This window comes from Mustela erminea, chromosome 4 (genome assembly GCF_009829155.1).
Source record: "Mustela erminea isolate mMusErm1 chromosome 4, mMusErm1.Pri, whole genome shotgun sequence".
Classification (NCBI taxonomy): domain Eukaryota; kingdom Metazoa; phylum Chordata; class Mammalia; order Carnivora; family Mustelidae; genus Mustela; species Mustela erminea.
Genome location: NC_045617.1, coordinates 69,392,112 through 69,406,585, shown reverse-complemented (window position 1 = coordinate 69,406,585; position 14,474 = coordinate 69,392,112). Strand labels below are relative to the sequence as shown.

The following is a 14,474-nucleotide window of genomic DNA, read 5'->3' as shown; positions in this document are numbered from 1 at the left end:
TGAGTTTTAAAGATAAAGAAACTGTGCCAGGTATCAGAAACTTTTCATTTGATTTGAGAAGTAAGCAAATGTAGGTTATTTCAAGGGTAAATTGAATCCATTGAAAAAGGATTTTGGTGCAATTAAACTGAGTCTTTAAATTTTTAGTGATATTTACTGTGTTATGTAGTCTTCATATGTAATTTAAATTCAAAAGTTGTAATTGCCAGTCGAAGTCTCAACGTAGCTAGTGTCTGTCAAAAAAGGAGGGGAAGTTTATGGTGAAAAACTTAGAACCAATTCATAATTTTAAGTCAACAACTTGCAACAATAAAAACAACATAATTGGGAAATGTGACCACAATGATACTAGGTTTCATATCCTTATTTTATTTTTTTAAATTTTTAAAAAGATTTTATTTATTTGACAGGGAGATCACAAGAAGGCAGAGAGGCAGGCAGGGAGAGACGGGGAAGCAGGCTCCCTGCTGAGCAGAGAGCCCGACGTGGGGTTCAATCCCAGGACCCTGAGATCCTGACCTGAGCCGAAGGCAGCGGCTCTAACCCACTGAGTCACCCAGGCGTCCCTCATATCCTTATTTTATAAGCCAAATTTAAATCCTCTTAATTTTAAAAAGTGCTTAATTTTCTTAGAAGATGTTATTGTTGAATTAGCTTGCATATTTTATAACTTACATGAAGAAAGAATTTACTTATTTTTTAGTGCCGGAAACCTGATCAGCATTTCAAACCCTATTTGACTCCTGATTTGCCAAAACGACTCCACTTTGCCAAAAATATTAGAATTGACAAGGTTCATCTTTTGGTGGATCGGCAGTGGCTGGCTGTGAGGTTTGTGCATCTGTTCACTTGTCTTGTAATACTTAAAACAACCGTCTTTCAATATAGATTACCTTAATTTTTTTATTTATATTAACATATGTATTTTTTGCACTGGGGTACAGTTCTGTGAATCGTCAGGCTTACAAAATTCACAGCACTCACCATAGCACATACCCTCCCCAGTGTCCATAATCCAGCCACCCTCCCCCCCCCCCAACAACCCTGTTTGTTTCCTGAGATTAAGAGTCTCTTATGGTTTGTCTCCCTCCCGATCCCACCTTGCTTCATTTTCCCCTCACAACCCCCCACCCTGCCTCTCATGTTCTTCATATCAGAGATCATATGATAAATGTCTTTCTCTGGTTGGCTTATTTAGCTCAGCCTAATACCCTCTAGTTCCATCCACGTTGTTGCAAATGGCAGGATTTTATTTCTTTACCTTAATTTTACCCTGCTATTATAATCCTGTGATTTTTTTTTTCCTGAGTATTGATATTTCCTTGACTTTTTACATGCCACCTAGAACTTCTGCATTTGAAATGCCTGTTCTTAGGCATTTCAGTCTTAGCATCCTAATCCTCACAAGACAGATGAGCAAGAGGAAGAAGACTGACACTGTAGACTGTTCCAGAAACTGTCAGTACCAGCACACCCCCACGCAGGTCATTTTAAGGTTGTAGACGGGATGTAAAGATGATATCAGATGTCCTGAAGGTTGGTAGTAAGTTATTGATTGGGTGGTTCCTTGAGATCGTTGTCTGTCATCTTTGTGGTTTTTATAAAGGAGCACCTTTATGGTTCTGAGGCCAAGCTAACCCATTGGTTAGCTTGGTCTTTTTTTTCTAGTTACCATTCATGTTGATTGTTGAGCATTTGTAAATTATAATTGTGTTTAGAGAAAATAAAAACCATTCTGAATCCCCTCATCCCAAGATAACCAATTCATTCATTGGTTTCACAAAATCATGTTTGTTGTTGTGTGTGCTGGGCCTTGTTTCAGGCATTTGAAGGATAACAGACAGGATTCTTGTCCAATGATGACGACTGATAATAAGCCAGCAAACAAATACATACACACTTTCTGGTAGTGCAACTAATGTTTCCTATTTCTTTGTTTCATTCCAGTGTTGTGGTGGTGGTGGTGGTTTTTGCATGTGCATACGTGGGTTTAAATGGAACCAGGATCATATTTTCTGGCCTTACTTGTGTGCAGTGTAATGCCGGAGGATACAGAAGACAGTGGGTGTACAGACTCTGAAAGACATGTTTAACAAAGGGGAAACAAGAGAAAAATAAGGCAGTTGGGCTCTAATATGAGTGGGTACAGGGTGAGGAACTGGGGTTTTGGCAAAACCTGTTCTAAGCAGTACAAGGTTAGGCCAGGGAGTGTGCGTGCTCCCGGCTGACCACAAGATGGCGTTGGCCTCTCTCCTTGGGATTGGGGTTTCACAATCCTTTGCGAGGATGAGTGGCTTTATTGTATGGCTCACCATAGCATTCTCCGGAAGAACTAAAAAGACGAAGCTTTACTAATATTAAGTATATAAAGCTCTTAGTAATGTAGGCATGTATCATGCGAGCAAATATATGTCCAAATGTGGGTAAATGGCTCCACAAATATTTACTGTTGAGAGTATGAAATGGAAGAAATAAAGAGGTCACTGGTAACAAATGCAGAAGTGCCCATGCATCCTATAACATGACCGATGGGTTATAGAAGGAGAGTCCAGCCACCAGAATACCTCTGGGTATTACACATTAATATCTAGTCTCAAATTACGAGGTTTTTAAATGTAACCACTAGCAGCAAGATGTTCAAGGCTGAGGGTTCAAGACCCGCCTCCACACATAGACTGTGAGAACATAAACAAATTAATGTCTCAGGATTTCATCTTCATCATCTGCAACACCAAATTAGCCTGGTTTTATTAGTCTCTTGATATTAAAGCAAACTCATTTATATCAAAGGGAAATGTTGCCAACAGCCCCAATCTGAGCCACCAGGGCGTCTCATCTGATCAAGCCCTGGGTTCGCTCTACCTCCAGCCCTTAACACATGAGTGTCAGGCTGCCTGGTCTCTACATTACAGTATGCTGTTTTTAGTTATAATGTCCGATATTTGATAACTAGATTAGATCTCCTTTCCAGAATTATAGCAAATATCATCGCTTAGTATAAACTTTCACCATCATCATCTTTATTTTGCCTAAAATGTGTTGGATTTTATTAATTTGAGGAAACCCAATTATTTGAAACTACAACTGAAGTATTGTTAAAGTGCTCCCTAAACGAACTTGAATAATAGCTTTTCATTTTATGATTGAAAAGTGACAAATATCTCCCAGGCACCTTTCTTTTTCTTCTTCTTCTTTTTTAAAAAATCATTTTATTTTATATTATTTTATTTTAAAGATTTTACTTATTTGTCAGAGAGAGAGAGAGAGACAGCACAAGCAGGGGGAGCAGCAGATGTAGAGGGAGAAACAGGTTCTCTGCTGAGTGGGGAGCTCAATGCAGGAGTCTGTTGAAGGACCCTGGAATTGTGACCTGAGCCAAAGGCAGACGCTTAACTGACTGAGTCATCCAGGTGTCCCTCCCAGGTACCTTTCTAAGAAATGGGGGTAGACACAGTCCCCCGCTAAGGATCTTTGTGCAGGAAAGGAGAAAGACAAGAATTGTAGTCAGTTGTTATAAATACTGCATGAGGATTGCTGCGTGAGGATCACGTACAAAATGCAAGGAAACAAAAAGAGTGATTACACAGCCCAGGTGTGGATGTCAGAGAACATCAGAGGAAGCTTCCTGGTGGCTGTGATTACTGCTCTGGGCTTTGAAGATTCAGGATGGGATAGCTAAATGCTGTCACATGCAGCCAGTCTGCCTCAGGTAGTTGTGTAGTCTGTGCACTGCCCAGAAGCATTCAGCCAAGAAGAGAGGCAGTGAAAACAACTCTCTTGCTCAGCTCACTGAGCCCTGATAGGGGGCTATGTCTGCAGGAGGAAATGGACCACTTCACTCTGCTAGAAGGCATCCATCGGCTTGCTAAGCCTCGAGCACTGCCAGGCTGTATTCACAGAGGTGCTTCTTTCTCAAAATTCTCTACTCAGAGCAATGGGGCACCTTTTTCAAGCCAGCAGCCGCTCTGGGGCAAGGAAGTGTAGAAACAGGTTTCCGGGCTGAAAGACTAGATTCCAGCAATTTCAAATAGTTCTGCATCACTAGAGCCCTGAGAGAATGGAGTTGGTCTCTTCCTAAAGGAACTGTCATGACTAAAATCTATGACTTTTGACAGTTAAGGAAGCAGGACGTTGGTAGTTACAGGGTGGCTAAGGTGAATATGTGGATATGAGCATTTGCATTTCAGAGAGCTCAGTGTCAATATGGCTAAGAGGTGTGTGTGTGTGTGTGTGTGTGTGTGTGTGCATGTGTATGTGTGTGGGTGGGTGTGTGTTGTGGGAAGACTCTGAAATTCACAGTCAGGATAACCACTTAGACCTGTTAGGAACTTGGTTCAGGCCAGAAGTAACAAGGATTCGGCTGAACACGGCAGAAGAGGAGAGCAGGGGAAGATGTGAAAGGGACTGTGCAGGTGCGTGGGACTTGGCAGCTGTCTGAAAGTCAGGAAAGAGGTCTTGCTCATCTCCAACCTGTGTCATTACTCAACTGTGGTGGAGAAACTGGCCTTGATTTCAACTTGACTAATTAGGCATGGAGAAGATAAAAGAGAATATGTTCCAGAAGATTTCATATGGTACTTGGAAGTTGAGCTTAACCAGGATAGATAAAATCAACTCATCTTTTCCCAATGCTGGCTTCTGTTTTTCCATATGTAATTTCCAGTCTAATGGTTGGAAAGCATAAACAGGACCAGTTGGAAGAGTTGGAAGAGCGAGCCAATTGCTAGAATTTTCACTTGAGGACAGAAAATCTTGTTTTTCAAACACTGTTTTTTTTTTTTTTTTTTTTAACCTTTTACTTCCAAGTAAGTATTGACTTTCATATTGACTAGTTTCCTAACTGAGTTCGGTGAGAAGTTGAAAATATTAAATATTTTTCTGAAAATAAAAAATAAAGGAAGGATCAACTTCAGAAAATTTTACCAATGACTTGATTCTAAAGACCTCTTTTCCCCTTTAATTAATGAATCCTCTAGCCTCCCACACAGAATTTAAAACTTAATTATCCCCATATAGTTCCAATAATCTGATGGAACCAAATATCACTGAAATAAGGATAAAAATATTTTTAAGCAACTCTTTCCTTCTGTCTCATATTTTATTGGAATTAACCAAAGTAATGAACTGGCACCTTGGGTAATTGAATTTTGAATTTGAATAGGACTCCTTCTGTTTTTCCCCACTCTTGCTAGTCCTTACCCTCTCCTTTCTTTCCTCTCTTGGGTAGAGATGAGTGTAGCCTGCTCAGTGTTGTGATTTATTTTTTAATTTGTGATTTATTTTTATTTAAGCTGAGTAGGAGTCATTTATGACTGTTGTGAAAGTTAATTTTTTAAGACACTTAAGTCCTGCCTACGACATAAAAACAAACAAAAACACTGCGTGCATGTATTTGCCTGAGGAGTGGGAGGTAGGAGTGAGAAAGCAAATGAGAAAAATCTCTTAAGGCCAACTGTTGGGAAGAGAAGGCTTTTTTTCCATTAGCGACCTAATTTGAACTCCTATGACATTATTGCTTTAAAAAAAAAACTAGGTTTGGGCGCCTGGGTGGCTCAGTGGGTTAAGCCGCTGCCTTCGGCTCAGGTCATGATCTCAGGGTCCTGGGATCGAGTCCCGCATCGGGCTCTCTGCTCAGCAGGGAGCCTGTTTCCCTCTCTCTCTCTCTGCCTGCCTCTCCATCTACTTGTGATTTCTCTCTGTCAAATAAATAAATAAAATCTTAAAAAAAAAAAAAAACTAGGTTTATTTGTTGCCATTTTGCCTTCATGTATAAAAACCAACTATGTATAAAATTGCTAATATTTCTCAGTTCAAATACTAAAGTATGAGAAGGTGGACAAAAGACTAATTATATTTGAAAAGTCCTTCAAGTAATAGGGCAACAGCCTATGGAAGAATGGCCCCCAAATTAAAAATAAACTGAATTTATAAGATTATACTAGCTTCTTCTTACCAAGTGTTATAATTAACTTCCCCTCCATATTGTTTATACTTTAACAGGAATCAATATTTTTTCCCAGTTTCAAAGACTTAATTCTAAAGTACTGAAATGCTTTAAGTAGCATATTAGTCAAACTGTTCTGAATCACTCAGACATGAATTAATGTGTAAAGATACAGGTAAGCTATAAGATTTTTTTTATATTTTTAAATTCTTATTGATGTGCAGCTGACACACAATCTTAACATTTCGATTTTTTTTTTTTAATCTATGCCTTTGTTTTTATCTTGTCAATGTCTAAGTGTCAAAGGCTTTTGAATTCTATTTATAGATTCTGGAATTCTCCTTCCTTCTCTCCTGCCATTCTGTTTGTTCCTCTATGGTTATGAATTTGAGCATGAAAAGAACTATGTTTATGCTGTTGTTGACAGAAAAATTTACTTCTATAAAAGCAGAAGGTACATAAAAATCCATTAAAGCTCAGGTTAAGAGTATGATTTCATATCCATGTATTTATTGCAATGTAACATTATTATTTCTTTAAAGGAGTAAAGCATATTCATCCTGTGGAGGAGGCAATCATGGTTATAACAACGAATTTAAGAGCATGGAGGTAACTTACTGCTTCATTTTTTTTTTTAAACAAATATTTATTGAGTAGCTACTTTGTGATAGGCAGTCTTCAGGGCTCTTGAATACAGCTTTGAACAAAACAGCTAAGGATCCCTGCCCTCATGAAGCTTTCATTCTAACAGAGGAATATAGACTATTGGTATTAATAATGTAGTATATTACTTGGTATATTAGGGGTAGGTACCATGGGAAATGAAAGAAAAGCAGAGTTGGCAGACATTGGGGATGTTTCAGCGAACCATGGGAGTGGTGTGCTATTTTACACAAGGTGGAGAGGGTGAGATTCATTATGATGTTTATACAGAGACTTGAAGAAGCTGATAGAATTTACCTTTCAAATATTCAGGGGACAAGTGTCCCAGGTTGAGGAAACAGCCAGTGCAAAGGCCTGAAGGTGGCAGTGTGCCTGACATGTTGGGGATGAGAGAGTCATAGGCTATTGGAAGGATGTTCAACTACGGCTGATTGGAGAGGAAGGAGTGAGGGTTCAACTGGGTATGTTAAGTTCAAAATACTTATTAGGCATTCAAGTGGAGAAGTTTTATGGGCACCTAAAAAGAGTCTGTCTATGCAGAGATTTTAAAAATTTAAGTTTTAGGTGTGCAAATTAGTTTTAAAAGATACACAACTAGAGACAGTCTTCAGAAACTGAGTGAATATAGGTAGAAAGGAAGACCAAAGACTGAGCTGTAAGCAATTCTACTTGAAGAAGTTGAAAGAAAAAGAGTCACTAGCAAAGACACTTAGAAGTAAAGCCAATAACGAAGGAAGAAAACCAGGAGGAGCATACTGTGTCCTGGAAACCCAGGGAAGAGACTGTTTGAATAAAGTATAACTGATATTCCCCCATAGGTAAAGCCTTAAGACTTTTCGCAACTGGCTGTCTTATCTATTTCCATTAATAATAACACACACACCCACACTCCCCCACACACACACATACACCCATCCTTCCCAATTAAAGAAAATGTTTTGGGCTCTTTCTGAATATACTGCCTTTTAACATTGTCATGAAGAGCTATAGATCCTTGTAAACATTTGAAAAGTCTCTGGAGACCCAGAGATGCAGAATACTACTGGTATTTGATATTTGATAATTCAGCCAGTTACTATAAGGAATACTTAGGCCTCCTGTTCTTTGCTAATTATCTTGGGAAAAAAGATACATGACACTGTTACCAAAAAATATTTATGTTTGACACTTTTTTCTAGTTATTTATAGTCTGAAAGTATTAGATGTGTTATTCATAATATATTTAACAGGAATTAATTAAATGTAAATAAAAGTATTCAGGTTTCTTATTTCTAAAAGTAGAGGGGAGATATATTTGAGAAATCAGTGGGTTAGTATAAGTTGTAAAAAAAAAAATGTAGCATTTAGAGACTTCAACAGTTTTTGTCACTTAACATATTTGAACAATGACATGAAAGGACTGTGGAAAGAATATCTGGTATTATTTGATGAATTTCTAATTTGTACCATACATATGGTAGAACTGTGCTGACCCTGGTTGTCCGGTGTTCCTGGTTTCTCCTCCTCTGTTGACATAAGAGGGGCTGTGGAAGCAGGTCCATGTAGCAAAAGTAAATACAATATAGATTATATTTGACTGGGATGGTTGGAATCCCAATCATAGGTGCAAATGATATAAAAATCATTTTCAAGAATTCCTCACAATAGCCTCAGACACAACTGGGGAGCTAGGACAGAGGGAAAATTGGGTCTTTGCCAATATCTGTTTTTGCGTTTAGATGGCATCTCATAACCATAGACTGTTGTCACTTAGGCTATCTTCTTGGCCCATGGACCAAGTTTTAAAGAGAAGACTGAAATTGAGCCATTTGAAAATATTGAAATCTATAACCTAATATGTGGTGAGTATATCTATTTACATTTGACACCAAAATGTGGATATAGTTTTAAAAATATGTATTTTGTAATTGGTAATAAATTGAATCCCAGAGATGGATGCTTTACCCTAAGAAGACAGAAAGGAGAAACGATGAGAAGGAATCATCATCAGAATTATTCAGGCCTAAGAGTCAAGTCTTCCTGTTTGTTGCTAATGATAAACATTAGCTCCCAGGAGACCAGCTTTTCTGTCAGCTACTATTTGAAAATTTCATAAAACTTAGATAATTAAAATTACATTTCTAACTTCTCTAAGCAGGCAAAGAACCCCTAAAAGCACAAGTATTTTCTTGTAATTATAGAGAAAAACTTACAGCATAAAAGGATGATAGGAAGTACTTGCTTGGACAGATGCTTTGGATTACACTTAGTATTTAAAAAGAGAAAAAAAAAAACGTTAAGAATTAGAGTTTTAGGGGATCTCTCCTACTTTTCTGCCTACATGCTTACTTCAGAGCGTTATACTACTAAATCATTTGTCTTGGTAAGGCAATGGGTAAGTTGTAATTTCACCTTGAGCTTTAGGAATTCTGACGTAAATACACTCAAAATTGTCATCCCTAATCTTGCCAAAGGCCTGTGGTGATTGAATATGACTTAGAAACCAAAGAGTATCCATTTGAAAATAATGTGTTGTAGCCTTACCAACTTTGACTCTCAGATCCCAAGCTGAGTTTGTGGTCAAGGATGCTGGCCCTTTGTGAGGAGGCTTAGAAGGAACCAGATAGGATTTCAGCTCTAAGGGAGTTCTATTTGGTGGCATTCAGCAGGAACCACTTAAAAGACTGTGTTTGTAAAATATCTGTGTATTGGGTTGTTGTAGGGAAAAAAGTAGAAAAAGTGATCTAAATATTACACAAAATTTATGAGTTAATTTTTAAAGGTATCTGTCCTTAAAGAAGTTTCATATAACTAAGTAAATATAATTCTTCAAAATTGTTCCTGATAAAAGTATAGCTTTTTATGCTAGAAAACCAGGATATGCTTAAGGAACAAAGTGACCATTTAAACAATGATACTTTTCTCTGGAGGAGCAGAAACAGTTCCTGAAGGTGTGTGTAGTAAATGTTCCCATTGTCTAGAAAGAGGAGGTGATAGCAACTATGGAAGGGGGGTGGGGTTAGGGAGCATGTGCACCTGGATGGTTCAGTAGGTTAAGCGGGTTTGGCTCAGGTCATGATCTTAGGGTAATGGGATGGAGCCTCACGTTGGATTCTGTGCTCCATGAGGAGTCTGCTTGGGATTCTCTCTCCTCCCCTTCTCTCTCTCCCCCTCCTTGCTACACCCCTAGCCCCAAAAGACATCCCCGAGGGAAGGGACACTAACCTAAAGGCATATGCAATACAAGACCACGTTATAGTGGAATTTATTAAAGAAAGTTTTGTTTCCTTCCAAATGCTAGACAGGTGTTGCCTTTTAATTTAAAACTACTGTGAATTTATTTTTTAAAACAGATCTTCTACACATTCAACCAGCACCAAACAATGGCACCCATGGTAGTTTAAACCATCTTCTGAAGGCACCTTTTTATGAGCCGGTCCATGCAGAGGAAGTGTCAAAGCCTTCTGTTTGTGGCTTTACTACTCCGTTGCCCACAGATACTCTAGACTGTTTGTGCCCCAAGCTACAGAACGTAAGTAATAACTTCACATGTCCATAAGAATGTGAAGGGGCAAGTTGATCTATAACCAGGGTTATAATAGGGGTAGATGACCACCAGGTTTGTGTTCTAGTTCAGATATTTACTAAGTAAGTATATGTGCTTTCTCTGAAGCTCGTCTGGAGATGAGAGATGCACTGAAAGATTAAGTATGTGACTATGCTTTGTAAACTGGAAAGCACTCTTTGGACATTATTAATTCCCTTGTGGGCTAAGTGTCCTTAACCGTTCAAAGCAGTAGAATCTTGAAGCTGTCTTTGGTTTCCTTTGTAAACTTATCCTCTTACAGCTAGGGAGATTCTGGCGCTAGGAGTCCTCCAACCCCTGAAGGCAAGGAATCAGAACAGGAGCTCAGAATCCAAGGACCAACCCTCCCTGTGAGAACCAGAGCACAGGGATGGGGGCTGGGATTTCAGGGTGGAATTGGAGGCCTGTTATTAGGAGTCAGTCAAGTTAAAACCAATGTCAAGGTGCATTTAATGCCAGGTTAAAAATGTTGTAGAGTTAAATAAGTACCTGCTGCCTCGGGTAAGAGTTACCCGAGGTAACTCTTCATGGCCTGAAGGCACCTTTTTATGAGCCAGTCCATGAAAAGACTAGTCCTAGAGCAAAGACTTGACTTTCTCTAATCCTCAAAATAACATTACGCCACATAGATCAATAGGTATATAAAGAAATGCTGACCGAAAGAGGCTTTAAAGGACAAAAGTCCAGCCAAGATTCCCAATAAAAATCAAGTCCGCAGCTTGATCAGATCAGAGTAGGGGTGTAGGTTTCTTACCTACAGCTTACCTGGATGGAACCACCATTTAAAATAATAATAATGTTAAACATTAAGATGTGGGTGTTTTCATCTCCATTTTAGGAACAAAGAAGAGTTAGAAGAAGCTAGGTAAACTGTCCAAGGTCACAGAAATTTGATCTACCTGACTGCAAACCTCCAAATTCTTCTTTGTAAAGAATGCCCTTTGCTGTTCCAAGTGTGGTCACGGGAATAGCATCTGCCTCTTGAAAGCTGGTTAGAGATCCAGCAACTCGGGCCCCACTGGGCACAGGATTACAAATCAGAATCTGCATTTTAACAAGCCCCTCAAGTGAGTTGTACTCATATTAAAGCCTGAGAAGCCCAGAGATGTTGTCATTCTAATTTAGTAGTTGATTCTAGCTGTGGTCACAACTTTGCCTCCTTATCAGTTGTATCTTTGTTAACTCCCACACAAAGTATCCCAAGCGGTAGTAGGATCTCCGTCTCTAAGCAAGTGGCAGAGTTGGAATTTAAACTCAGGTTAGTTTGGCTTCCTTGCTTAGTAGTAAAACATTAGGGTATTACTGCAGAAATAATCCTGATCCCCTTAAAATATGTCTTATCACTTTGACTTGACTTTTTCTCTCTTCCCCATATTGTTTTGCAGGATATTGCTTTAGAACATGTGAATCAAATGCTAAATCTCTCTCAAGATGAAAGTAAGTCAGTAGAAAACATGTCAAATCTTTGGTGTTTAAGCCTAACAAAACACAATATTGCCTTTTCGGGATTCCTTAAGATAAACTCATAGAGGCTTTTGAACATAAAGATTATATTGCCAGTATACTGGAAGAAGAAAAAAAAAACCCACAAAACTAGATCTAAATAACAAGCACAAGCCTGGGGTAGTTACAGTGCTCCCAAGAACACAAATTCCTTGAAATGGTTGTGCATGTTCCTTTTCTTAGATATGAGTAGCCCAAATGGCTCATCTCTATTGCTTCTTGTCTGTGTGACTCCAAATCACTTAACCTCTCTGGGTCTCAGTCTCCTCATCTATAATAACGGCACCCACCTCATGCAGTTCTAAAGACTGAAAAAGTTACTCCATGGAAATAATTTAGAATAGTGCCTGGCCGCAGCAATATTATTATTACCTGTTATCTTTTAAGTATTCTTATGTTAAACTCACTAGGCCTGTTTCATCATTTATAAAATGGGGATACCTTCTTTATAGAGTTTTTGAGACAGTTAAATGAGTTAATATATGTGTGCACTTAGAATAGTGCCTGGCACACAGTAAGAGTTCAGTAAATACCTAGGTTGGCTGATAATCTTTTTATAATCTGTTGAGTACTGCTGCATGGCATGAATATCTTGTAGGTTTTTAAACTATCAGTAATTGATGGGTGTTTAGAAATAATAGGCAAATAAAAATAAGTACATTAGGACATACTGTTCTTTAAAATTGCATAATCTTTCCTATGATAATTACTAAGGTAGGTCATCTTTGTTACAAAGTATGTCCTTTTGGTTTTGAGGGTGTATCTCTTCAAATATGTCCTGTGAGCTGTTAGCTCCTTGGTCAGATTACTTTTCTAAACCCTAGTTTTGTAATATATGCCTCAGAATTATAAGAATTAAGAGGTTAAGTATGAAAAGTAATTATCAGAGTGACTGGCACATAATAAACCATCAGATGATAGTTTCATGCATAGAAATATTTGCTAATTTTACAAACATTTTTATTTTATGTTCTTTTGTTTTTTTCATTTTAGTAACAGTGACAGAGAAACTAAATTTGCCATTTGGGAGGCCCAAGGTTATGCAGAAGAACAAGGAGCACTGTCTTCTCTATCATAGGGAATATGTCAGTGGATTTGGAAAAGCTTTCAAGATGCCCATTTGGAGCTCCTATACAGTACAGAAACCAGTGAGTTCCTGTGTCCATTGAGCCCTGAAGGATGGAAAAGATTTGTAGTTCTCGAATAGTCTAAGAATTGACTTTTGATTTTCAGTGGAGATCCCAAAGGGTGTTCAACTGATCTGTGTCTTGTAAAACAAGGTCCCAGGCATTCCTTAAAGGTATTTGTAGGTGCTATGTCGGTGCAAAAGAGAACACGTTGTGTTTTGCCCAGAGAAATTAAAAGGTATTCACAGACCAGTTGGTGAGGCAGGTAGAAAAGTTTTCCAAGAGAAGCAATAGGAAATAATAGAGGCACACTATTTATTTCATCTATCCTAAGTACATGATAGGTGCACCTAGAATGTGAGGCTAACTAGATTATGAAGGGCTTTATATTTATTTGATTGTTTAACAAATACTTTTCTATCTGCTGTGTGTTATGGTAGGCACAAGGAGACTAGTGTGAGGAAGACGTAATCCATCCCCGAAGGATGCAGCACTAATAGGTCAGGCTAGACTTACAGGTATAGATGGGCTATGTGATAGATCTCTTTAGACTAGGGTTGAGAATCCAACTATTGAAGTTCTCTTCTTTTTCACTGTCTGACAATCTCTCTTTTGATATGTGACCCTGGGACTTTGGGCTACCAAAAGAAAGAAAATAGATCTCTATTTCACACCATATACAAAATTAAATTGTTGGTGGGTTTATAGATCTAAATGTGAACAGCAAATCCATATTTTCCTTTCTATATATCTTGATGACCTTGGGATAGAGAAGGACACAAGAACAACAACAACAACAACAACAACGAAAATACAGAGGAAATTGACTAATTTGGCTGTATTAATATAATACGTGACAAAAAGACAAAGTTATGGAAGAGACAGTGTATTTGCATTGTACATAAGAAACAAGAGATGAGTATCCAGAATGGTAATTAGGATCCAGAATAGCTAATAAATCTCTTCCACTAATCAAGAGAATGGCAAACATCTTAGTTAATAAATGGGCAGTGACTATGTGCCAAGCAACTGAACCTCATTCGCAATCAGGGAAACAGAAATGAAAGCAAAAATCAAAGTCTGCCAAAAATCAGTCAAAACACCCCTTCGGGGCAGGGATGGTTCTACTTAATGTATCCCAGTGCAATAGAGCTGCCCAGTAAATGTTTCCTGAATGAATGCATTGGCTAAATTAATCCCAAACCATTATTTTTAAAGACTTAAGGAGAAAGCAAGACTTTCAACTAGAAGGGTAAATAAATAATCAGGAAGCTGTTCTTTTTTTTTTTTTTTTAAGATTTTATTTATTTATTTGATGGAGAGAGATCACAAGTAAGCAGAGAGGCAGGCAGAAAGAGAAGGAAAGCTCCCTTCTGAGCAGAGAGCCCAGTGCAGGGGTTTGATCCCAGGATCCTGAGATCATGACCTGACCCAAAGGCAGAGGCTTAACACACTGAGCGACCCAGGCACCCCAGGGAGCTGTTCTTGTTGAGAAAATCTTGATATCTTAGATCCAAAGACTCAGATGATAAACTTCAACCTATTACTTTTCTTGTTAAGGGTAGAGACCCTCCATTTTTTTTATGGCCAAGAAGTGATTGGTTGTATCTGGTTTATTTACTATTCTTGTTCCAATCCAAGATTTCTGGAGAAAAATAAGCATATTTTCCTG

General features: G+C 38.3%; 1 protein-coding gene across 1 annotated transcript in view; it reads left to right on the top strand.

Moving 5' to 3' along the window:
- The window catches only part of ENPP3 (ectonucleotide pyrophosphatase/phosphodiesterase 3), a 75,224-nt gene that overhangs the window by 43,530 nt on the left and 17,220 nt on the right, over window positions 1-14,474 (top strand). The window contains exons 15-20 of the mRNA XM_032339505.1: window positions 704-831; window positions 6,487-6,553; window positions 8,361-8,448; window positions 9,940-10,118; window positions 11,558-11,609; window positions 12,669-12,823. Coding sequence (XP_032195396.1) covers window positions 704-831; window positions 6,487-6,553; window positions 8,361-8,448; window positions 9,940-10,118; window positions 11,558-11,609; window positions 12,669-12,823 — 669 coding nt within the window. The remainder of the gene's footprint in view (window positions 1-703; window positions 832-6,486; window positions 6,554-8,360; window positions 8,449-9,939; window positions 10,119-11,557; window positions 11,610-12,668; window positions 12,824-14,474) is intronic.